The following is a 23,116-nucleotide window of genomic DNA, read 5'->3' as shown; positions in this document are numbered from 1 at the left end:
CACCGGGGAGCTCGCCTCCCGCGCCCACGCGCGCGCACGCCCACACGTGCGATCCCTCGCACACGCGCGGTCGCGCATCTCCGGCGGGCCCACACGAGCGCGCGCTCGGCACACACACCGGAGCGTGCGCCCACGAGTGCACCCCCAGCCCCGCGCACACCTCGCACCCACCCCGGCGCGCGAGCCCAGCCACGCGCGCATTCACGCTCCGGGCGCCCACAGCCCCTCGCGCCCCCGCTGGCGCCCGCACCCCCGCGCGCGGGGCGGGGAGGCGGGCGCGGCCGGGAGAGGGCGGCGCCGGGGCGGCGGGCGCCGAGGACTGGCCCGGGCGCCGGGAGGGAGCGCGCTGGGCGCCGGCGGGCGCGGGCCGCGCCATGGACCCCAAGGCGGGCGGCGGCGAGGAGGACGACTGCGTGGACTCGGGCGCCGAGACCGGAGGGTGAGCGGCGCCGGGCCGGGCGGGGGGCGCGCTCGGCGGCGCGGCGGCCCCTTCTCGGCCGAGGCCGGCCCTGGAGCCGCGGCGGGGGCGTGTGGCGCAGGGGCGCGGGGACTTTGCCCGCCGCCACCCCCCGGAAAGCCGGAGGGGCTGGCGGGGCCCGCTCGCTGCTGGCGCGAAGGGCAGGGCCGCGGGGTCCGTGGCTGCCCCGGCCCCGCCGCGGGGGAGGACGGTGGGGCACTCGGGGTCCGGCGCGCCCCGCCCCCCGCGCCCCCGGGGCCCTTGTGCCCCCACTCGGGTTGCTGAGGGAGATGATGGTCGCCCGGAGCGCGCCCGGAGCGCTCTTGCACTTGTCTCGACCTTCTTCGGGGACTTTCTGTCGTGGCTGGAGCCCCTGGAGTCCAGGCGGGGACTTCGGGAGAGGAGGAAAGGCCAGGACTCCCGGCCCTCAAAGGGCTTTCAGATGACGGCGTTTCCTTCCCCTTTTATGACTTTACGGTGGGACTGTATTCTCTGCTTGCCGGGGCGCCTCACCTGTCGGCACACCTGTCCCAGCGAGAGCCGCTTGCCTTTGGCACGGGCGGGATGGAGATGGTGCCGAGGCCCGGCTCTCATTAAAGACGCTTCCTCTTCCCTTCCACGGACTCAAACACTTAGCTCAACCTTCGGAGATGAGATAGCCTTTTCCCAACAGCACTGGTTTCCGGAGCGGGACAAAGGGCCGAATGCGTTTTAAGAGAGGAATGTCGTGGCACAGGCTCCCCGCCCAGCCCCTATCTCCAAAGGATTTTCCTGTGCGGAGTCAGCGCCACGCTCAGGAAGTGGGTACTGGCCTGGGAGGAAAGGGCGTCTTTTCCTATCTGGGGGGACCCTGGGGTAGAGCCAGGGGGTCCTGACCGGGCAAAGCCTCGCTCTGGGAAGGCTGGGGGAGGTTTTCCGGTCATGGTAGGGTTTAGGGGCACTGGGAGGACAGGTAGGGTCCAGCCCAGAATGGACCAGGGTTTCCCAACCCGAGGAAAGACTCGGCGCAGCCCCTCCTGCCTACCCGCCCGTGCCCCCTGCTGCAGCCTTGGGGACCACGTGCAGCCCTGAAGCCCTGACCCCACCGTGGGCTTTCCCCGGTACCCAGACTTGGGCTCCTTCCCAGTTCTCCACTGAGCTCCCCGACCAGCCTTGGAGTAACCCCTGCCACGGACTGAGCGCCCTTGGTGTGTCCCACACTTTACGGCGGTGGCCTTCAGCAACTTCCAGTGCAGATCCTTGGCTTCTGCTTTTGGGCTCCTGCCTCTCGTTAGCTGGACCATGGGTAGAAGAAATGAAGCGACCTAGCCAGCTCGCCTTTAGCTGGGGTAAGCAAAGCGCTTAGAGCATTCACTTCGCAGAGCTCACCTGAAACAGACATTTTCGCCTGGGGGCTCTGCTGGAAGGTGCGCAGAGAAAGCCCTGGCCGGGATGGCCGGGTGGTAGCCGCGCAGCTCCTGGGAGGGGCACTGGTTGTGCAGACACCAGAACGTCTGTTCTCTGCCCGTCACTAAAGTGTGTCGTTGCTACAGGACAGAAAGGGTTAAAGAACTCTTACTGCCTCGTAGCACCCTTACACTAAAACTAAAGGGAAAGCAGCTTGTGTTGAGATGAAATCATTTCGATGCAAGCTTATAACGCAGCCTTGTATTTGTCATATATATGAACTTCACTTGTCAAAAGAGCTATCCGTGGTTCACCTCCCTTCTCACCTGCCTCCTGACCCCACCCAGCTTTCACGTAGCTACGAAAAACAGGTAAAAACGCCCCCCATGCGAGGGCCAGGCCCTCAGGGTTGTTGTGGTTTCTTTTCTGGCAGTATAACTTTTAAATTTTTTTTATTTTTAACAAATCAATTTTATTGATACATATTAATAAAGCATACAGTTCATCCAAACTGTACAATCAATGGTGCTCGGTATAATCACATAGTTGTGCTTTCATCCCTTCAGTTATTAATAGAGCATTTTCATTATTTCAATAGTAGTAATAATAAACAAGAAAATTCTTCACCTCCCAATCTCTCATTGTTATTAATACACAAATCTGGGGAGCAGGTGTAGCTCAGTGGTGAGAGTTTGCTTCCCAGGTACGAGGTCCCAGGTTCAATCCCTGGTGCCTCCTGAAAAATAAAAATAAATTTTAAAAATTAAAAAAAACCACAAATCTGGTCACAGCTCTTTCCCTTCTACACTCTTAGTGCCTCTGTTGTCTTGTCCCCACCCCTCTGCCTGCCCTTGTTTCTGGGCAGCTCCTCGGTGCACCCTGCTCCCGGCCATCTGATGGGTGTCTCAGTTCCCTGCTCCGCGGAGCTGCCCCCTCTGTCAGGCACACCCTTCTCCTGCCGGCTGCCTGTCTGCCCAGTGAAACCCTACTCCGCTTTCAGGACTCGGCTCAAGTGACGCATCCTCCCAGCCAGGGAGCCTTTATTGGGGTCCATGAATTGCCTCGGGATGTATGCAGAATGAGGTGCTTTGTGGCTTTTTGTGAGAGGAGAACTGGTTTTTCATCCGATTCCCAAGTAGGCTGTGACCCCTGGGGAGAGGCTGAGAATGCATGGTCTAGTGCCTTCCTGACACTGGCCACCTCGTGTGCCCTGCTGCAGCTCCAGCCCGCCTGCCACCCCCGTAAGCTCGCTGCTCGTGCAGCCCTGGGAGCTCCCGAAGGCCAGGCACCACAGCAGGTGCTCCGTGTGTGTTTGCTGGATGAAGGGTGGAGACCACTGGAAGCCTTGTTGTTGTTGTTCAAATTTGTCATTTCAAAAAATAGCTGTAAGGAAAAAGAACATCTGGCAACAGTTTTTGGCTTCAAATTGAGACGCTTTATCTCATGGAAGGTTTTCCAAAGATGCTCTTCCAATCTGTCGCAAGAAAAAATACTCAGGAGTCTTTTTTCCCCCCAGCAAATATTAGGCACATCCAGGGCCCAGGGCGCGGTTCTGGGTACAGTAGCTAGAGCACAACAGCCAGGTGTCATGCCTGCCCTGAAGGAGCTCAGGAGCAGGGAAGACAGGTGCCAGCCAGTGATGTGTGCACTTGATGCTTTTATTAGAGTGCCGGGAAGAGTTTTGCAGGGACAGGACACAGAAGTGTGCTTGGAAATAATGCCGGGCTCTGACCCACGTGGTGTTGGGTCAAGGAAGTGGCATGTGCAGAGCCAGGGGTGGCAGAGACCGGCCGGAGGGAGGAGCCGAAAGGCGGTTTCTTGGGCCAGCAGCCTCGGTGCAGTAGGCTTCCAGCTCTGTTCTGCATACAGTGGGAGGAAGCTAGAGGAAGTTCACTCTGGCCCCTGGAGGAGGATTGGAGAAGGCCAAGTGGAAATAAGGGAATGGAGGAGGAAGGCTCTGCAGTCGCTGAAACCAGGGGTGACTGTACAGTGGCCAGGGGGCGCATCAGGAAAAGAGGAGAGTCAGGTGGCTTTGGGAGCTGTGCAGGAGAGAGGAGGACGCTCAGGACTGGGCTGGGGACCCAGGTAGGCAGGCGCCGAGGCTGGCTCGAGCGTAAACCTCACTCGTTCTTACTGCGTCGACAACAGGTGGATTCATTTCCTTACACGAGCCCTTTGCCTTTCAGATTAGAAGCTGGGCAAAGGCAAGGAGTACGTTCTGGTTCTGCAGCCTCTCCACCTCCATTTCCTGATCGCCAAGTAGGGCAGTGCCGAAACTGCTAAGGGGGCGTAGCGGTCTGGGGGGGAGTGGGAAGTTTCATTTTCACCGAGTTGCATTTTGAGTATGGAAAGACATCCAGGTAGAGATGATGAGTCAGCAGTTACTGGGTGTATCTGCCTGGGGCTCAGAGAAGGGGTCTAGATGATGGCATGGCATTTGGGAACCAGCACCCTAATAATGGCAACTGAAGTTCTGGCAGTAGCACGCTTCAGCTGACTGCAAGGGCAAACATTTATCCAGCCTCTACTCTGTGCCAGGTACTGTTCTGAGAGCTTTACGTGCCTCATTAACTCGTTTAAGCCTTCACTGACTCCGTACTATTTAAGACCAGGCTTGGAGATGATGTGGCTCAAGCAGTTGAGCACCTGCCTCCCACATGGTTCCTGGTACTTCCTAAAGAAGACAGACAATGAGCAGACAACAAGCAGACAATGAGCGCAAACAAGGAGCAAACAGAGGAGGAGCCACCTCGGCTGGGGGAGGGGGGAGACCAGGCTTGAGGAACTATACCATTTGAGTGTCAGATAAAGGAGGCTGAACAGATAGAGGAGTCCGAGAAAGAGTAGGCAGGGAATGACAGAAAGGAAGAGTGGTATCACAGAGGCTAGGGAAGTGGATTTTCAACAATGGGAGATCAACAGTGCTACTGAGAAACTAACTGAGATGAGGGCTGCTACATGTCCCTTAAAATGGAGATAATGAAGCGAAGTTAGGGTAGCATTTGAGAGCGGGGCATGGAGGCAGAAGTCAGATTCGAGTGGCTCTGAGAGGAAGAAGGAGGTGAAAAAAGGAGATCGAGATCTTTGGGAAACAGAGGGGAGCATAAGTGAGGGAAGGGTTTTTAAACAAGGGTGACAGTTGGGCAATAAATACTGCTAGAGAGGATTCCTTGAAGAAGGGAAATGGTAAAGCTCCAGGAGGGGCTTGACGGTCTGTGCTGTCAGCTCTCTGAAAGGCTAGGCAGGAGGGCTTCAGACTCCCGTGAATGGACTGATTTTGAATGGAAGGCAGGATGCCTTAGGGCTGGAGGAAGGGAAGGGAGAGGGGCACCCTGGGACTCGGCTCGGTGGGATCGCGGCCCGAGGTCGGAGGGGAGCGGAGGCCCGCAGGCCTCGGCCCGGGCGGTGTGGAGTGAGAGCCACTTGAGGTGGGCGGTGCCAGTCTACCTGGCTGCTTATTTTCCTGCAGCAGTGCTCGGCTCCCAGGGTCAGGCAGAGGGGAGGTGGGATTCGGGTGGCCCGGGCGCGGGGGAAGGGCTGGGTGTCGCTCGATGGCATGCCCGAAGCGTAAGGGCAGGGAGCTGGAGGCTGACCGTCAGTCCTCTCGGAGACCTGAATCCAGGGACAGTGCCGGGAACCCTTGTCCTCGCCGATCCCACCAGCGGGCAGAACACGCTGATGGCTTTGAGGGTTACGGTCCAGCTCCGGCTCTTCCACGGAGAACTCGTGGAGCTTTACCTTCTCTGCCCTCAGGGCCGTCCTCTAAAATGGGGTGCCCGTAATGGTGTCTCCTTCCAAGTGCTGTTGTGAGGATTGAACGAGCCCTTCCGCTGAGCCCCGCGGGCGCGCCTGGCTGCGTCAGCCCTCAGTAGGGAGGCTGTTTCGGTGGTTTTGAAGGGCTCTTCAAATGCAGGCATGGAGTTTCCTACCCTAAAAGCTTGTATCCCCGGCGAATGCAAGACCACACGTCCTTTCTGTTCTTTCCACTCACGGGAGCAGATCTTCCAGTGCTCTTACTTTTTTAAGATTTATTTTATTTACTTTTATTTTTCTTTCTTTACCCCCTCCTCCCCCAGTTGGCTCTCTCATCTGTCTGTTCATTGTTTGCTCGCCTTCTGCGTGAAGCACCGGACACCGAACCCGAATCCTCCCGCGTGGAGGCGAGTGCCCCTCTGGTTGAACCACGTCTGCTTCCCTGCTCCCGTGCGTGTAATGCATTGAGAAACCCGACTGCCATGCAGGACATCCGAGGGACGACAGGGCACTCCTCGGCTTATCGTTATTCCTTTACAGATGAGGACACAGAAGATGCTCAGAGGGCCCGTGGCTGGGTCGTGGCCTGAAGTGAAACCTGGTGTCCACTCGAGTCGCCTCTCGAGGAGCCCGTTTGCTCTGGAATTCAGTCCTGTTTTAGCATTTTGAAATGCTAGCTCGGCTGCCTGATAACCATCTATACAGGACAAGACTCAAAGCAAACTATTCTTCCTTGGCGCTTGAGGTCATTTTGAAACTCCCATTTTCCAAGTCCTCTTCAAAGCCAGCTCTGTGCTTCTGTGTCCTTTTTAGAAAACATTGGCAAGTCAGGCTGCTGATAGTGCTAAACTCTCTTAAGAAACATGATCTGCACACAGAGGGCAGGCAGGGTGTTGTGAACCCAAATCGAGGACGTGGAATAAGCCAGATCCTTTGCAGCAGGTACTTCCTCGGTGATGTCTCCAGCATTTGGCGTCTCCGCCGCTGTGGCTTGTTTCCGTGGTTTGGCCTGGAGTTCGTGGACCTCCACTCCTTCCTGAGCTGTTACCGAGCATCTGAAAACGTCGGCTCCAACCTGCCTCTGAGCTCGGGTGTCCTTCACCTGATACTTCCTGTGACTTATGAGATAACAGAGAGCTCATGGATCTAGAGTTTATAAGGAGGTGGTTGGGAAAGAATAGGAGGAATAAATTTATATATGGGACAGGTTAAGGGAAAAAAAAGGCAAAATGGGAAACTTTGTCACATAGAGCACAAGATATGATATTGGGTTCTCAGTTGTTCTGTGTTCAAAGTGGAGCCAGTTCTGTCTAAATTAGCGTGGCTTCTAACTCGGTGTGTTGGGAGTTAACAGATGTCGGCGATGCAGGGGGCTGATGCTTTACAGAAGCATCAAGCTCAGTTGTACAGGAATGCCAGGATCAATTTGTATGGTGATATTACCAGTAAAGAGAATCTAGAAGGTATTCATAATACAAGTATAAAGTGGCAGGTGGGCCCCAGACGATAGTAAACTGTCTTAACAAACAGGATCCCTTTATGTATAACCCCTGTATGTGTCATTGTAATTAGAAAACAGTCAAAGGGACCACATCTAATTTTCTATTCATTACTGGGGACAAATACTAAATGAGTGTCATATTTGGAAATGTGTCTACTGTGTCAAGTAAGTGAAAAATGTGTACCCTTGTGTTAGTCTGCTCATCTGTCTCACACATTGGTACATTTGTCAACCTGAAATTGTTCATGGACTCACTTTTCATGCCTCATTGTGGTGGGGTTGCAGATCATGTACAGAGCCAGGTGGGTAAATGCTTATGAGATGAGACCAATGAACAGGTTCTCAAGGTGGAACTCGGCTGCTTCTTGGCACTTCTCCAGAGAACCCTGATCAAATACCTGCCGAGCTCTGGTAGAGCTTAAATTTCAGAAGTATCTTAAGCTTCAAGGTTTGATTTAGAAACAAACTTTGTTTCGAGATTATTTACTAGAAATGTTGGGTGGTTGGGAGTATATTTTCAGAACTGTACCAGTACGTACCTTGACTTGCTCCATAATCCCACTCACAATAATTTTTCTCAGGGAAAGAAAATAAATAGAAAGCTATACTTACCAATGTCTCATTACAGTGTGCTTATAAAAATGAATAATCAGGGACAATCCTATAGCCAACAAAACTGAAATTATAAATTGGATAAATTATGGCAAGTCACCTCATTTAAAATTAGAATTACAAGAACTATGTAGCAGCACGTTGTGATGGTGGTGAGTGGAAAGAGTAGTTCAAAATGGTGCTCCGTCACCATGACAACTGTGCACAAATTGTACAAGCCGATGATACAGGCTGGGAAGCAGCAAGGTGGTCTGTGCTCCAGTGTGAGATATAGGTGAATTTTCTTTCTCTGTTTGGTTTCTTTTCTGACAGTGGACTTGGGGAAGTTGGGTGGCAGATGGGGCTGCAAGAGCTGGACAGAGCAGAGGTTTGTGTTTTGCTTTTGTGGGTTTTTTTAAAGATTTACTTTATTTATTACCCTCCTCATTTGCACTCGCCGTCTGCTTTCTGTGTCTGTTCATTGTGTGCTCTCTGTGTCTGCTCGTCGTCTTTTTAGAAGGCACTGGAAACCAAACCCAGGATCCCATGTGGGAGAGAGGTGTCCAATCGCTTGGGCCACCTCCACTCCCTGTTGTTGTGTCTCTCATTATGTTTCCTTGTTGCGTCATTTCGTTGTGTCATCTCTTCGTGTTTTCTTGTTGCATCAGCTTGCCACACCAGCCCATCATGTCAGCTCACTGTCTTGCTCGTCTTCTGTAGGAGGCACCGGGAACCCAACCAAGGACCTCCCGTGTGGCAGGCAGGTGCCCAACTGCTCAAGCCACATCTGCTTCCCAAGGGTTTGTGTTTTATCGTCCAAAAGGCAGTGGGGGACAGAGAGCAGCAGAATCAGAAGTGTGCTTTGCCGAGGTGGCTGCTGGGTGAGGAAAGAGTGGGACAGGCAGGAGCGGTGGTCAGGGAACTGAGCCCTGGGTGGCCTGACTGGGCAGTGCCTTTAGTCACGGGACTTAAGATGGGAGTTGTGGAGGGTCAGTGTTAGTCATACCAGCACCTGTTCTAAAGTACAGGCGTCCCATGGAGATGCTTGCAGTAGGTTTCAAATGTAAATTTTATTCTTCATATATATCCATCTGTGTGCAGATCTTAAAATGGATGCATATGTGAATCCCATCTGCTTCAGGAACATTTGAAAAATCCTAGCTGAAAATGGGGGCATGCTTGTAATAACAAATCAAATAGAATACTGTGCTTTCTTATTGTATGTTGTTCCTTAAAAGTCACAGCATTTCGGTAAACCCTGGCCATGTGAAAATGGCAGCTTGGACTGGGGTTGTCTTGCCTGAGCATCTACCACAGCACATCTGCTGTAGTTAGAGTTTCCTTCCTAAGTACCACCCCCAAGTCTGTTTGTGTCCTGCCTGGTTCCATAAAGCAGTGGATGTAGAACTGCTGAGGTTGCAAATCCTGGGTTACAGAATGGATCTCCTGTTCCCAAATCTCATCTCCTTCCTCACCTCCGTACCCCGAGGAACCACCAAACCCCTTCCAGCCCTTCGTCCTTCTCGCCATCCTGCAGCCCTCCCTGCACTCGCGGCCAGTCCTCATCTGTACAAATCGTAGCACCTTGGGTTCTCAGTCAGCAAAAGGAAAAATTGGATCAGATGTATGTGAATGCATTTTTTCATATGAAAGGGGCTATGCAAAGGTTAGTTGTGGTTATTTTTTCCAGTTTTAAAATTCAATGATTCTGTGACTGCTAAAGTATTTCATTTGAAAAGAGAAAACCACATGTGAAAACAGTGCATCATTTTGCATAGGGGCTGCAGGTCATTTTAACTAGGAAGAGGCAAGCTGTTTAGAGTTTTTAAGAAAAGGTTTGCATGTGCTTTTTTAATGTAGCAAGAAGATGCGCAAAGCAGTGAAAATCGGATGATCGGGAAAAGGCAACATGAGACAAAGTAAATAAAAGGAGTGATCTATAAAGTTAAACAGAGTGCGTTTCTTTGCATAACATAGCCGCTAACCACCACCTTGGCAGAATAAATCCCTTTGTGCCTCGGAGAGTCATTCCTTACTGAGACAGTGCGGGGAGAAAGCCAGTGGCTCTCTACCAGGGATTTCCTGCAAGGGACGCTTAGCTCCACGTGGAGGGTGAGCGCCTTGGCGCTGGCGCAGAGCAGGTGCCTGGCCCGCCCCCCGTCGGCACGGCAGAGCGCCAGCAGGGGAGGTGTCTGGCCCAGAAGCCGACTGCGTGATTTCGCCCTGGCCCTGGCCCTCGCCTTCCCTTTCCCTGCCGTGGCCCACGTCCTGTTACCCCAGCACCCAGCAGGGTTTCTTCTCCAACGGAACTGAAGTCTGTCCAAAGCTCACGCGCCTTCGTGCTTCCCGGCGGTCAGCCTCCTCCCGCCGGGGCGCCTTCGCACCTGAGCTCCCGTCTCTGCACCCAGTCCACCCATCCGCGCCCTTCAGCGTAGAGACGCTTCCAGGCCGTGTGCCATTCACACGTTAACATCTGAAGATGGGTCGTTAGGAGCGGGCCAGCCTTGGGGGAGGTGTGAACCCCTCTGAAAGTCTATTGAAAATGTTAGACGCTCTCCAGGAAAAATAAACATCTGTGCAAAAAACTGCTAGCAATTTTGCCTGGTTCAGCACGTCCAGAGCCCCTTATGGCTGGGGTTCCCTAGCCTATTGGAAGAGCCCCCGATTTCTAAGTTCCGCTATTTTTTTTTTTAGATTTATTTATTTTTATTTATTTCTCTCCCCTTCCCCGCCCCCCCCCACCCCCAGTTGTCTGCTTTCTGCGTCCATTCACTGTGTGTTCTTCTTTGTCCACTTTTATCCTTATAAGCAGCACCAGGAATCTGTGTTTTTGTTGCGTCATCTTGCTGTGTCAGCTCTCTGTGTGTGCGGTGCCACTCCTGGGCAGGCTGCACTTTCTTTCGCACTGGGCGGCTCTCCTTATGGGGGCGCACTGCTTGCGTGGGGGGCTCCCCTACGTGGGGGACACCCCTGCATGGCAGGGCACTCCTTGTGCGCATCAGCGCTGCGCGTGGGCCAGCTGCACACGGGTCCAGGAGGCCCGGGGTTTGAACCGCGGACCTCCCGTGTGGTAGGCGGACGCCCTAACCACTGGGCCAAGTCCGCTTCCCTGTGAAGTGCCTCTAAAGTTTGCTTTTAAATTCAGATGCTTGGGTTTTCAGGGTGTGAGGCTTCTTTACCAGCTCCATGCTACTTAGCACTGATTGATTAAAATTCCCATTTGAATAAGTCATTGGGAGAAAGGAGAACCGTGTATAATCCTGCTAATTCTGATTTTGTGTTCCAGGTCCGACCACAGCCTCCGGTCGTCCACTAGCAGTAAGTATCCCTTCGGTGCCTGACGCCCTCTGCTACCACGCGCTTGGCTAGGGCAGGAGAATCGCCAAGGTGCCCTGGCCAAGGGAAGAGCGCGCGCTGACCCTGCAAGTGCACGCTTCCCCTGGGGACTCGGACGGCACCCTGATTTCAGTACTAGCTCTGCTTCCACGTACCATATGGGAATTCAGCCCGGCTTCATCACACTTCCTCTGAAGGTGGGAGGTAGCTCATTCATTCAACAAACACTTATTGAATAGCTGCTCCCGGCAGGCACACATTCCCCGCTGTGACCAGAGTTAGCAAGTGATACAGTGACGGAATCCTTCCAGAGATGCTTTCTTGCTTTCTAGTACATTGTAGAAGAGCCAACAGTAAAATGCCTGAAGCTGCCCAGCTGGACCCGGGCGCCTTGGTCTTCGATAACGATCGTGAAACTCTCTCATCTTTACCTTGTGACTAAGCCTCATGGTAATTCGTGCTGGCCCCGCTTGTACCCCCTTATCTTGTTTTACGCCTCGGAGCTCTTGTGATCAGTAGACAGCCCCGTCAGGTTTATTGAGGAAGGAACTCGAGTTGGCCCAGAATGAACTACCCAATTCTAAACCGTCTTACTAGACAAACCCCGTTCTAACCCACACTGACCCGCCTGGCACGTGCAGTGGCTAGACCTTAACCTGTGAGTGACCTACACCCCGCTAAAATACCAACACCCACGCCCGCCTCCTGACCTACGCCTGTTAATACCAACACCCACGCCCACCTCCTGACCTACGCCTGTTAATACCAACACCCACGCCCGGCCTCCTGACCTACGCCTGTTAATACCAACACCCACGCCCGCCTCCTGACCTACGCCTGTTAATACCAACACCCATGCCCGTGCTCCTGACCTACGCCTGTTAATACCAACACCCACGCCCGTCCTCCTGACCTACGCCTGTTAATACCAACACCCACGCCCGCCTCCTGACCTTGCCTGTTAATACCAACACCCACGCCCACCTCCTGACCTACGCCTGTTAATACCAATACCCACGCCCGCCTCCTGACCTACGCCTGTTAATACCAACACCCACGCCCAACTCCTGACCTATGCCTGTTAATACCAACACCCACGCCCGTCCTCCTGACCTACGCCCCGTTAAAATACCAACACCCACGCCCGCCTCCTGACCTACGCCCCGTTAAAATACCAACACCCACGCCCGCCTCCTGACCTACGCCTGTTAATACCAACACCCACGCCCGCCTCCTGACCTACGCCTGTTAATACCAACACCCAGCCCGCCTCCTGACCTACGCCTGTTAATACCAACACCCACGCCTGTCCTCCTGACCTACATTTGTTAATACGAACACCCACGCCCGCCTCCTGACCTACGCCCCATTAAAATACCAACACCCACGCCCGCCTCCTGACCTACGCCTGTTAATACCAACACCCACGCCCGCCTCCTGACCTACGCCTGTTAATACCAACACCCAGCCCGCCTCCTGACCTACACCTGTTAATACCAACACCCACACCCGCCTCCTGACCTACACCCCGTTAAAATACCAACACCCACGCCCGCCTCCTGACCTACATCTGTTAATACCAACACCCACGCCCACCTCCTGACCTACGCCTGTTAATACCAACACCCACGCCCGCCTCCTGACCTACGCCCCGTTAAAATACCAACACCCACGCCCGCCTCCTGACCTACGCCTGTTAATACCAACACCCACGCCCGCCTCCTGACCTACGCCTGTTAATACCAACACCCACGCCCGCCTCCTGACCTACGCCTGTTAATACCAACACCCACGCCCGTCCTCCTGACCTACATCTGTTAATACCAACACCCACGCCCGCCTCCTGACCTACGCCTGTTAATACCAACACCCACGCCCGCCTCCTGACCTACGCCTGTTAATACCAACACCCACGCCCGTCCTCCTGACCTACATCTGTTAATACCAACACCCACGCCCGCCTCCTGACCTACGCCTGTTAATACCAACACCCACGCCCGCCTCCTGACCTACGCCTGTTAATACCAACACCCACGCCCGCCTCCTGACCTACGCCCCGTTAAAATACCAACACCCACGCCCGCCTCCTGACCTACGCCTGTTAATACCAATACCCACGCCCGCCTCCTGACCTACGCCTGTTAATACCAACACCCACGCCCGCCTCCTGACCTACGCCCCGTTAAAATACCAACACCCATGCCCGTCCTCCTGACCTACGCCTGTTAATACCAACACCCACGCCCGTCCTCCTGACCTACGCCTGTTAATACCAACACCCACGCCCGTCCTCCTGACCTACGCCCCGTTAAAATACCAACACCCACGCCCGCCTCCTGACCTACGCCCCGTTAAAATACCAACACCCACGCCCGCCTCCTGACCTACGCCCCGTTAAAATACCAACACCCACGCCCGCCTCCTGACCTACGCCCCGTTAAAATACCAACACCCACGCCCGCCTCCTGACCTACGCCTGTTAATACCAACATCCACGCCCGCCTCCTGACCTACGCCCCGTTAAAATAGCAACACCCACGCCCGCCTCCTGCGGAGGCACCGTTTCCTTCCTCATCTCCAGCCCTCGTGCTCCTTTTCCTGAGCCTGCCTGCCCTTGGGTACAATAAAAGCCCCAGAGTTACTGCGTTTGGGGAGGCAGATTTTAGGCCCAGCGGCCGTCTGACCTCCTGGCTCCACGCCTCGCAGCAAAGCTCTTTCTCCTTTGGAAAGGCTGCGTCGCCGGAATCGGTCGTTGGCGCGGGGGGCGTCGGGCAGAGACCCCGCGCTGTTGGGCGGCCCAGGGGCGGCCCCTGGCTCACCTGCGGCAGATTTCTCCTAGTATTTCTGCATCTGTAGGCAAATATCGCAGCCTTCCCCGAGTGGAGGAAACTTCATCTGCCTCAAAGTCCTATGCAGTATGCTAATAGCAGGTTATAATTGGGGAATTTAGCTGTCATTTCTTCATTTAAAAGACCATAGACCTGGTTATCAAGCTCTCTTTATTGTGATTCCTGGCTTATAGGTGATCGTGATGTAGGTTGAAAAATGAATTAGGAATAGATTTTTAAAGACACTGAATATACAAAGGGTGCTTATGTTTAATATGACATGTCAAGCCAACCTATTCATGGGAAATTACACCCCATATCTAGGAAGAATTTACGTGATTAAGGTCACTGCATAAACGACCAAAGCCGGTCAGATGGATTGAACACTTATTTTAAAATAGCAAAAGGTCGTTGTCTTACAAAAAGTGCCCTGATATTTTGAATCAGTAAATACTGAATTGTTTTGCCCTATCTCACTATCTCGTTAATCTCTCAGTTCTAAATAGTTCCCAAATGGAGAGACACTTAATTGGCTTACTCTGTTTATTGGTATTCTGACTTCGTTTTCCGTTGTGAGAAGAGACTGTGCAGAAAGCTGTATATCTGGCATTGTAATTTAGTGTCCAATTACATTGAGTTATTAGAATAACTGCAATGAGCAATTTCTGATCATTTCAGCCAACTGGAGACCAAACATTGCCCCTTAGTTATTAAGGACCATTAGTAATAATGAGAATAAGGCTGCAGTGATTTGCACTCGTTCCCCAGAGCTTTCTCATTCCTAACATCACAGAAAGCTCTCCTGGACTCTCTCTATGCAGCCGTCCTCATTCCACTCAGTTTTGCCCAGAGGCTCCATTTCCTCAAGAAGGGATTTTATAAAATACTTGCCTGCAGCCTCTGCTCCAGGCGTAGCTCACATCAGTCCGTGGGGCACAGCAGAGCACCTCTGTAGTTGGTGAATCTGGTAATTTGGTTTGGGATGTTTTCCTCTCCATTGTTTTAATTGCAGTTTCTGGCGTGGGATTCTTTTCATTGCACCTGGGACCCATGCCCTGTTTTTGCTCTTTCTTTTCACTTTGAATATTTGGCAGTTCTTGCCTCACTCCTGAGTGACGAGGTCTCTTGTAGATATAGGTGTTTCAGTCAGGAAAGGTATTTGGCTACAAATAACAGGGGAAAATAATGACTTAAACAAGTAAAGCTTTGTTTACCTATAACATTAAAAAAAATTATCCAGAGGTAGCAGTCCAGCTCTGTGCGGAGGCTCCTTCAGTCGAACCACCACACCGTTTTTAGCTTTTGGCTTCCAGCCTTAGCGTTGCCTCAGAGTTACAAAGTGGCTGCCCTCTCATCCTTGTTCTGAGCAGGAAGAAGGGCAAAAGGCACCTGCCAGCCAAGTCACTGCCCCCCGCCCCCCGTTTTAAGGCATTTTCCCAGAGCCTCTAACCAGTAATCTGTCTTATCCCTTTTGGTCAGCTCTTGGTCACGTGTTTATCCCTTTCTCCAAAGCAGTCTGGGAAATGTGTTTTATTTGAATCTGTGCCAGTCAGTTGGGGTTCCATTACTGAGAATGAAGAGGAGAGCAGACATGGGTGAGCGCCTGGCTCTCTCCACTCCTAAGATGCTGCCTCACCTGCCTTTCTTCCCAGAGACATAAATCCCATTCAGTGGAAGTAAAAGAGAGGACCCTTTCTGGGGAAAAAAAAATTTTTTTAAGTCTAGAGTCTCAAACCTTTAATCCTTTAAGACATATGATTGACAGTGCTGCAATAACAAAAAGTCCTTTTCCCAGCAGAAATTAAGAACAACCTCTCCCCACAAACTAGGTAATCCCACCAGGAGCTGATGAGAAGGCTTACCTGTTTGTTGTTTATATGGCTTGGTGACCGTCCCCTCCCTGCCTCAGTCTCCTCGGTGGGGTGCCCTCTGTGGCCCAGGTGGCTGACGGCAGCTGCGTCTCCACAGGCCCCACTCGTCGAGCCTGGCGGCAGCCCCTGCATCTCATGGTCATTCTGCCGGTCACTGGGCAGTGTTGAAGTCTGCTGGGCTGCCGAAAGCAATAGACCACACGTGTTGGCTTTTATAATGGGGATCTATTATCTTTCATACTCACTGTTTTGAGGATGAGAAAAACGTCCGTTTCAAGGCACCCTCAGGGGATGCTTTCTCCCCAAAGACCAGTTGCTGGCATTCCTCGACTCTTCGGTCGCGTGGCCAGGCCCGTGGCGGCGTCTGCCGGTTTCTGCCTTCTCCAGGCTGCGTTGCTCTCGGCTTCTGGCTTCCCTGGCATTCTCTCTGCTTCTGTGGCTTTCTCTCTGCCTCTTTCTCCGTATTTGTCCATTAAAAAGGACTCCAGTAAGAGGATCAAGACCTGTCCTGAGCCACGCCCCAGATGAAGTCACCTAATCCGGAGGTCCCACCTGCAGCAGGTTCGCACCCGCAGGAGTGGGCCAGCTTTAAGATCGGGATTTTCTGGGGAACATACAGTCTAAAAGCACTACAGCCAACCCCTCTCAGCTGAACGGCTGATTCCCGATTGGGGTCCAGTGCCGGTTCTCACCGTTCGCTGGTAGAAAGTGGATTTTTCTCTGTCACAGAGGGGTTCTTGCTGGCACTCCCATGGCGCCGTCTCCCCGTTTGCTTCTGAATTCACGGGCAGAGGCTGCCTGGGGTTAGAGGAGATGTCGCTGCCTGTTCGTCCACGGTTGGCTTTTGCCAGCTCTGGGAATGTCAGGAGAGCTTCCCCCGGCGAAATAGAGGGAACGCAGGCTCCGTGCGGCTGTCGTCTTTCCCCCTGGACTGCGGGGGCTACTTCTTCAGACTGCTCATGCTAACAGGAAAAGAAGAGGCTGGCACCCAGGGAAAGGGCAGGCCACGGGGCCGGAGGGCCAGAGTCCCAGGTCCCTGTGCTCCTGCCCTTGGGCAGGCCATGCCCTCTGAGGGCCTCGGTTTCCTCCCCTGTAGAGCAGGGCAGTTGGGCCCGACGTCCTCAGTGGGCCTTCCAAAGGCTCTGGGGTGGCGGGATTGTGACTGTCGTAGACCTTCCTCTAAGGAGAGCTGGAGAGAGGGAAGAAGCAGGGGAGAACAGAGGGCTCTCTACTCTTTCTCTTTCATTCTCTTTGGCCCAGAATAAGAATCTTGAGGACCAATGGAGATCTCTGGTGGCTGTTCAGAGTCCCTCCGAGCCTCTCTCTGCTGTGAGTTGCCTGTAAGTCCGTTGCTGTAGAGACAGTGAGGGGAGAGGCCTCAGTTTCTCCCCCAGAGAAATGGACACGGGGCGGGGAGGGGGCAGCTGCTCTTCGGGCACCTGCTTCCCTGGCCTCACCCATCATAGGCTCGCACTTCCGGTCTTCTGTCCACGGTCCAGCCGTGCAGGGGAGTGGCTGAGGCGGCTCCTTTAATAGATGGTTTGCTCTTCGGTGAGTTTTCTCCAGTGGCACCTGTTCCATTCGCCTCTCAGGTTGGCAGGGCAGGCGGACTCTTCCGTTGTGCTCTCTGAAAAGCTACGCTGCGGGCACACAGGGGGTCTCCAAAGTCCAAAGCCCGAGGAAGATGAACTGAATTTACGCTCTCAGGACTGTAGTTTTTTCTTTTTTTTTCCTTCACAAAATTAGCTTAGATCATTGAACTACAATGTACAGTTTGCATTCTGAGGTGATTTAAGTTTTAAAAAGGAGAGAAGTGTGTAAGTGGTCCAAGTGTAAAACAATAATTACGCCAGTGGCAGAGGGCAGCTGCGAGTTGTGCCCCGTAATGCTAATGAAATCCCCATTATGCGGAAGTACTAATAGATCCAAATAAAGTGCTTAGAGAATGACTGAGAGAGGCCGGGGGCTCACAAATAGTATTTTTAGTGCAGCCTCACCTTGCTCAGGGTCTCTCCCCTCGAATGCCAGTCTGAAGTAGCTGATTAACCCTCAGACCCTTCCCTGCTGCCCTCTGCACTTCTGCCCTAAAGCTCTTCCTTCTGGAAATCCTGGGACAGCGCTGGCTCCTCCCTAGCACCTTACAGACCACCGGCGGGACAGCCGCACACTTGGGCGCCCCGTCGTACGTTTTCAGAACACGAAGCGTAGAAGGTCAGTTTGCGATGGCATCTCTCAGTCCCCGGGTCCCTGGGAATTTTCCGAGTCTGTGGAAATTGGGAAGAGGTGTCCATGAAGGCCGCGTTCCACTTATTTGAACCTGGAAGGCGAGACCTCGCTGTGCAAAAAAGGCACAGGCGATGGGGGACTGGGGGCCGCGGGATCCGTTCTTCGGTCTCCATCCCCCGAGTCCTGCCCGTCTCCGCATGCTCCCTAGCTTTCCTCTTCCAGCCTCCTGCCCCGTACTTCCAGGGCCTCCCATAGCTTCCCGTTTCCTGCTGGCCCAGAGCTTTCCGCAGACCTGGGTGCGGTGGCGTCTTATCCCCTCCGCCTCCCTGTGAACAGTCCTGAGGGCGGCGGCTGGGACAGGGCCTGAGTGTCGCCTTGAGCCCCTGGGGGCCCTCTCGTCTCAAAGAAGGAGGGTCTGGTGCACGCAGATGTCTTGCTCTAGGCAGGTAGGTCGAGGCACTGGGTTAACGGCAGCCCTGGAGCTGGGCTGGCCAAGTCTGCCTCTCTGCCGTGCTTGCGAGGACACCTCATCCCTTACTACGGCGACTTTCCACCTGGCTCATCTCTACATAAACGCTGGCTTCCCGCTTTATCTTCTTGGTAGTTTCATCATGTCCTTGCTATTTCAGGATCCTGGAACAGACATTTTGATTTTGGCTTTGTCAACATCTACGCAAACCTTCAGCATTTTGGAGGGAAAGATAAGCTTGATGTGATTTAATTAATACGAAAATGTAGGAGTTTTTAAGGCAAAGCATTGAGAAGATAGGATTGCATGCTATACAGCTCATCACTGCTGGGGAGCATTTGATTTCAAATGATCTGTATCTCAATATCCAAAAGCAAAATTCATACTTAGGTTAATGAAATGTTTATTATGTTCTTTCCAAATTGTTTTGGAGGAGGTGTTATCTTCTGGATAGATTGTACTCGTTGTAGCGCCAGCTCTTATCTCCTGTAGCCAAAAATAAAAGGAAAAGCAGTGTTTTGGAAGAGGCGATTGAAGCCAAGTCAACTTTGATCCATTTGTCAATTTCATAATTTCCCTTGTTTTCCTATGTACAATACTTAGGAGTCTTGGAACAAATATTCTTTCAGAATCTTAATTCCATAAGACCTAGGGAAAATTCAAATCTATGCGATCTCTCGAAGAACAATGTGGCCTTTGAGCTATAGTGGTCAAATCGGTATGGTATTGGCACAAGGATAGACACACTTACCAATGGAACTGAATTGAGAGTTCTGATATAGATCCTCACATATACAGTCATCTGATATTTGACAAGGCCACCAAGCCCACTCAACTGGGAGAGAACGGCCTGGATATCCATATGTAAAAGAATGAGAGAGGAACACCATGTCACACCTTACACAAAAATCAGCTCAAGATGGATCAAAGACCTAAATGTGAGAGCCACGACCATGAGGTTCTTGGAAGACAATGTAGGGAAGCATCTACAGGACCCTGTGATAGGAAACGGCTGCATGAACCTCACACCCAAAGCACGGGCAGTGAAAGAACAAAATAGATAAATGGGACCTCCTCAAAATTAAAGCCTTTCGTACCTCAAAGAACTTTATCAAGAAAGTGAAAAGATAACCTACAAAATGAGAGGAAATACTTGTATCTAGCATATATAAAGAAATCGTTTATCTTGAAAATAAAAAGAAACAACTCATTTTAAAAATGGGCAAGCGATTAGAATTGACACTTCTCCAAAGCGAAATACAAATGGCTAAAGAGAACATGGAAAGATGCTCACTAGCTATTAGGGAAATGCAAATCAAAACTACAATGAGATACCGTCTTGCACCCATGAGACTGGAGGCTATTAAAAAAACAGAAGACTACAAGTGTTGGAGAGGATGTGGAGGAATGGGAACCCTCATCCACTGCTGGTGGGAATGCAGAAGGATCCAGCCATTGTGAAGGACAGTGTGGTGGTTCCTCAAAAAACTAGCTATAGAGCTGCCATATGACTCAGCAATTCCACTGCTGGGTATATACCCAGAAGAACTGAAAACAAGGACACAAACTGATATATGCACAACAATGTTCATAGTGACTTTATTCACTATTGCCAAAGGTTGGAATCAACCCAAATGCCCATCAACAGATGAATGGATAAACAAAATGTGGTGTGTATATATATATATATATATATATAATGTGGTGTGTATATATATATACACACAGTGGAATACTACACAGGTGTAAGAAGGAATACAGTACTAATACATGAGATAACATGGGCATATCTTGAGGATGTTATGTCGAGTGAAGCAAGCCAGGCATCAAAGGACAAGTACTACATGACCTCTCCAATATGAATTATGTAAATCAAGCTTTCTCAGAGAGCTAGAGACTGGAAGATAGACTTACAGGAAATGGGGGGAGGGCAGGGAGAGGAAGGTTGTGAGCCAAGGCCCACATGGGCAAAATCTATGATAAATTGGAGGTAAGTAGTTGTGCAGTGAAGAGATAAGGCAGGGACATAGGGATACTATTGGCTTGGGCTTTGCAGGCTTGAGGGGGGCTAGGGTTGGGAGGATGGGTCAGATGGTCCTTGGAACTGGGGAGAGGGTTGGCGGGGAGAAGGTGAACATGGGAGATTGTCAGGTTGGTGGTTGAAACTACAATCTTGAGAAAACTCTTTAGAAAATGTAATAAGGAAGGATTACTGGTTTAAGATGTTTGACAGGGGGCATCTGGCACAGGGTGCACCTGGGGCAGGCTTCTAGGGAGTGTGTGAGTGCTCATCTTGTCTTAGTGTGTTATATTAGCAGGTGGAGACACATACAATGAGCAGGACATTGTTGTACCCCCATCCTGGGGAGGCCTGATGTTCTCAGACAGAGGGAAGGCTGTCTCTCAAGAGCTTGAGTGGCTCCCAATGGGGGAAGACAGGCTAGTGTGTCAAAAACTCTCAGCATTGTTGCAAGTATCTATGAATCTGGCCCTTTAAGCAGTGAATCTTGGTTGTCACTGTGGGCCCCGAGGGACGTGGGAGAGAGGAATAGAATAGATGGCAGAGTGGGTAACTGGGGGGCAGTGGAAGTATTCTATATGATTATGCAATTATGGATACAAGCCACGTTAAACTTCACCAAAAATTTATTTAAAAAGTATAGTCTAAAATGTAAACCATAATGTAACCAAAACTTTATAAAAGTGTACAGTCTAAAATGTAAACCATAAAAAAAATAAAATAAAATAAAATAAAATGTAAACCATAATGGAACTATGGTTAGCAGCTATGTTTCAAAATCTGTATATCAGTTGTAGCAATTTAGCATCCATATGTAAAAAGATCACTGCTGGGGAAGAAGGAAAAGTGATGCTGGGTATATGGAAGTCACCTATATTCTATATGTGGCTTTGCTATGATGTGAAACTTTTTTGAAGACAAAATAATAAGAAATAAAAAAGGATGTAGACAACAAGGAAGAAATGGAAGAGATTGCCTTGCCACTGTGCATACAGGGCAACACCTGTTACAGTGATGAAAAGCAAAATATCCAAAAAAGTTGTTATTTTTCATTTTTTAATACCCCAACTTAGTTTTTACTTTATTTTAGTCTTTATAAATTATTGTGTATTTTATTTCTAATCTTGAAACCTATATTACTGTTTCATTTTCCTGTTAATTGAGTTTGGCAATATGTTAGACTTCATTTTTGAAGAAGTTTTGCATCACAGAGGGATTCAGCTATGGCCAGGGAGAAGCATTGGTGTGGGGTGTCATTGATGGGGAATGCATGGGTGGGAGGGAATTCTCCAGGGCATGCATAAAGGGTATATAGATCTGTTCAGATGTTCGTTGGGTATTGACATAGTGGGTAGAGTTTCATATGACAACTGAGGAAATGCTGAGTTCTAATCCTGGGGAGCTCTGTCACATTCCCCAATGGAACAGCAACAATCCCCCAAATGCGAGGGTTAAGACCAGTGAAGAAGGATGGTCCGAGAATGGACCCTTGATACTGATGACTATGCTTGTGAGCCTGTGTGCTTGAAATTTCAACTAGGCCTAGAGCTGCAGAGTGCCTAAGAGTTACCTCCTGAGAGCCTCCATGTTGCTCAAATGTGGCCACTCTCTAAGCCAAACTCAGCATGTAAATGCATTACCTTCCCCCCAGCTTGGGACATGACTCCCAGGGATGAGCCTCTCTGACACTGAGGCTGGTGATGCAACTAGAAAAAACCCTTGAATAAAAGGGGGGAATGGTAAAGACAAATGAGTTTATATGGCTAGGAGACTTCAAAATTAGTTGGAAGGTCAGCAGAGGGGTCGCACTTACACACGTCTCAGCAGGATCTCACAGACAGCCAAAGTAGATCCAACCCCAGGTAGTGGTGCTCCTGAGGGCTACAATCATGGCAGATGGCTCTGGAGTTCAGTGCCTTGCCAGTGGGCCCTCCTTTGGAATTTCTGCTCCTGAGGTTGGACTCAGAGGTGACTTTCCTACACACGCGTCTTCTGTCACTTTTACTGAGCCTGTGCTTGGCACTAGGGTTAGTGTATGCTCAGGAGACTTGAATCTCTGGACAGTCCATATGCCATCTGGGTCCTGAGCCTCAGCAGAATTGTAACACCTACCTCCAGTTCATTGAACTTACCCAGGTTAGCCAACAAGGAGGTGAGGATGGCCAACCACCACACCAAAGAACTGATAGAGTCTACAACTGCAAACAGGAGACTCACATCCATCAGCCATGTGGGATCTAAGGCCCCTCTCAATTTAGATGTGGAGTGGGCATTGCCATCCCAGGGTCCTCAGAATGAAGGAATAAAATATGGATTAGAGTGGACTTAATGGTACTCTACTATAGAATTATTGTGACTCTAGCAATGGAAGAAATTATTTATATTGAGACAGTAGCCACAGGAGTTGCTGAAGGTGGGGAGACAGAAAAAGAGGTGTGTTATAATATTGGGGAATTTTCTGGACTTGGAGTTGTCCTGAATGATATTGCAGAGACAGGTGCAGGACATTATATATCTGGCCATAACCCACTGAATGGACTGGGAAAGAGGGTAAACTACAATGTAAACTATAATCCATGCTGTGTGGCAGTGCTCCAAAATGTACTCATCAAATGCAATGAATGTACCACACTGATGAAAGAAGTCGATGTGGGAGGAGTGGGTGGTGTGGGGAATGG

At 51.2% G+C, this 23,116-nt stretch overlaps 1 protein-coding gene across 2 annotated transcripts in view; it reads left to right on the top strand.

The window, feature by feature from the left end:
- The first annotated feature begins 336 nt into the window (after nt 1–336).
- Nucleotides 337–23,116, top strand: part of FAM124A (family with sequence similarity 124 member A) — a 171,062-nt gene continuing 148,282 nt past the window's right edge. For both annotated transcript variants that reach the window (XM_058276777.1, XM_058276776.2), the window contains exons 1-2: nt 337–439; nt 10,975–11,006. In XM_058276777.1, the coding sequence (XP_058132760.1) occupies nt 375–439; nt 10,975–11,006 (97 nt within the window). In that variant the 5' untranslated portion in view covers nt 337–374. The remainder of the gene's footprint in view (nt 440–10,974; nt 11,007–23,116) is intronic.

Source organism: Dasypus novemcinctus, chromosome 15 (assembly GCF_030445035.2).
Source record: "Dasypus novemcinctus isolate mDasNov1 chromosome 15, mDasNov1.1.hap2, whole genome shotgun sequence".
Classification (NCBI taxonomy): domain Eukaryota; kingdom Metazoa; phylum Chordata; class Mammalia; order Cingulata; family Dasypodidae; genus Dasypus; species Dasypus novemcinctus.
Note: the sequence above shows the minus strand (reverse complement) of the source record. Positions and strands in the feature narration are given on the sequence as shown.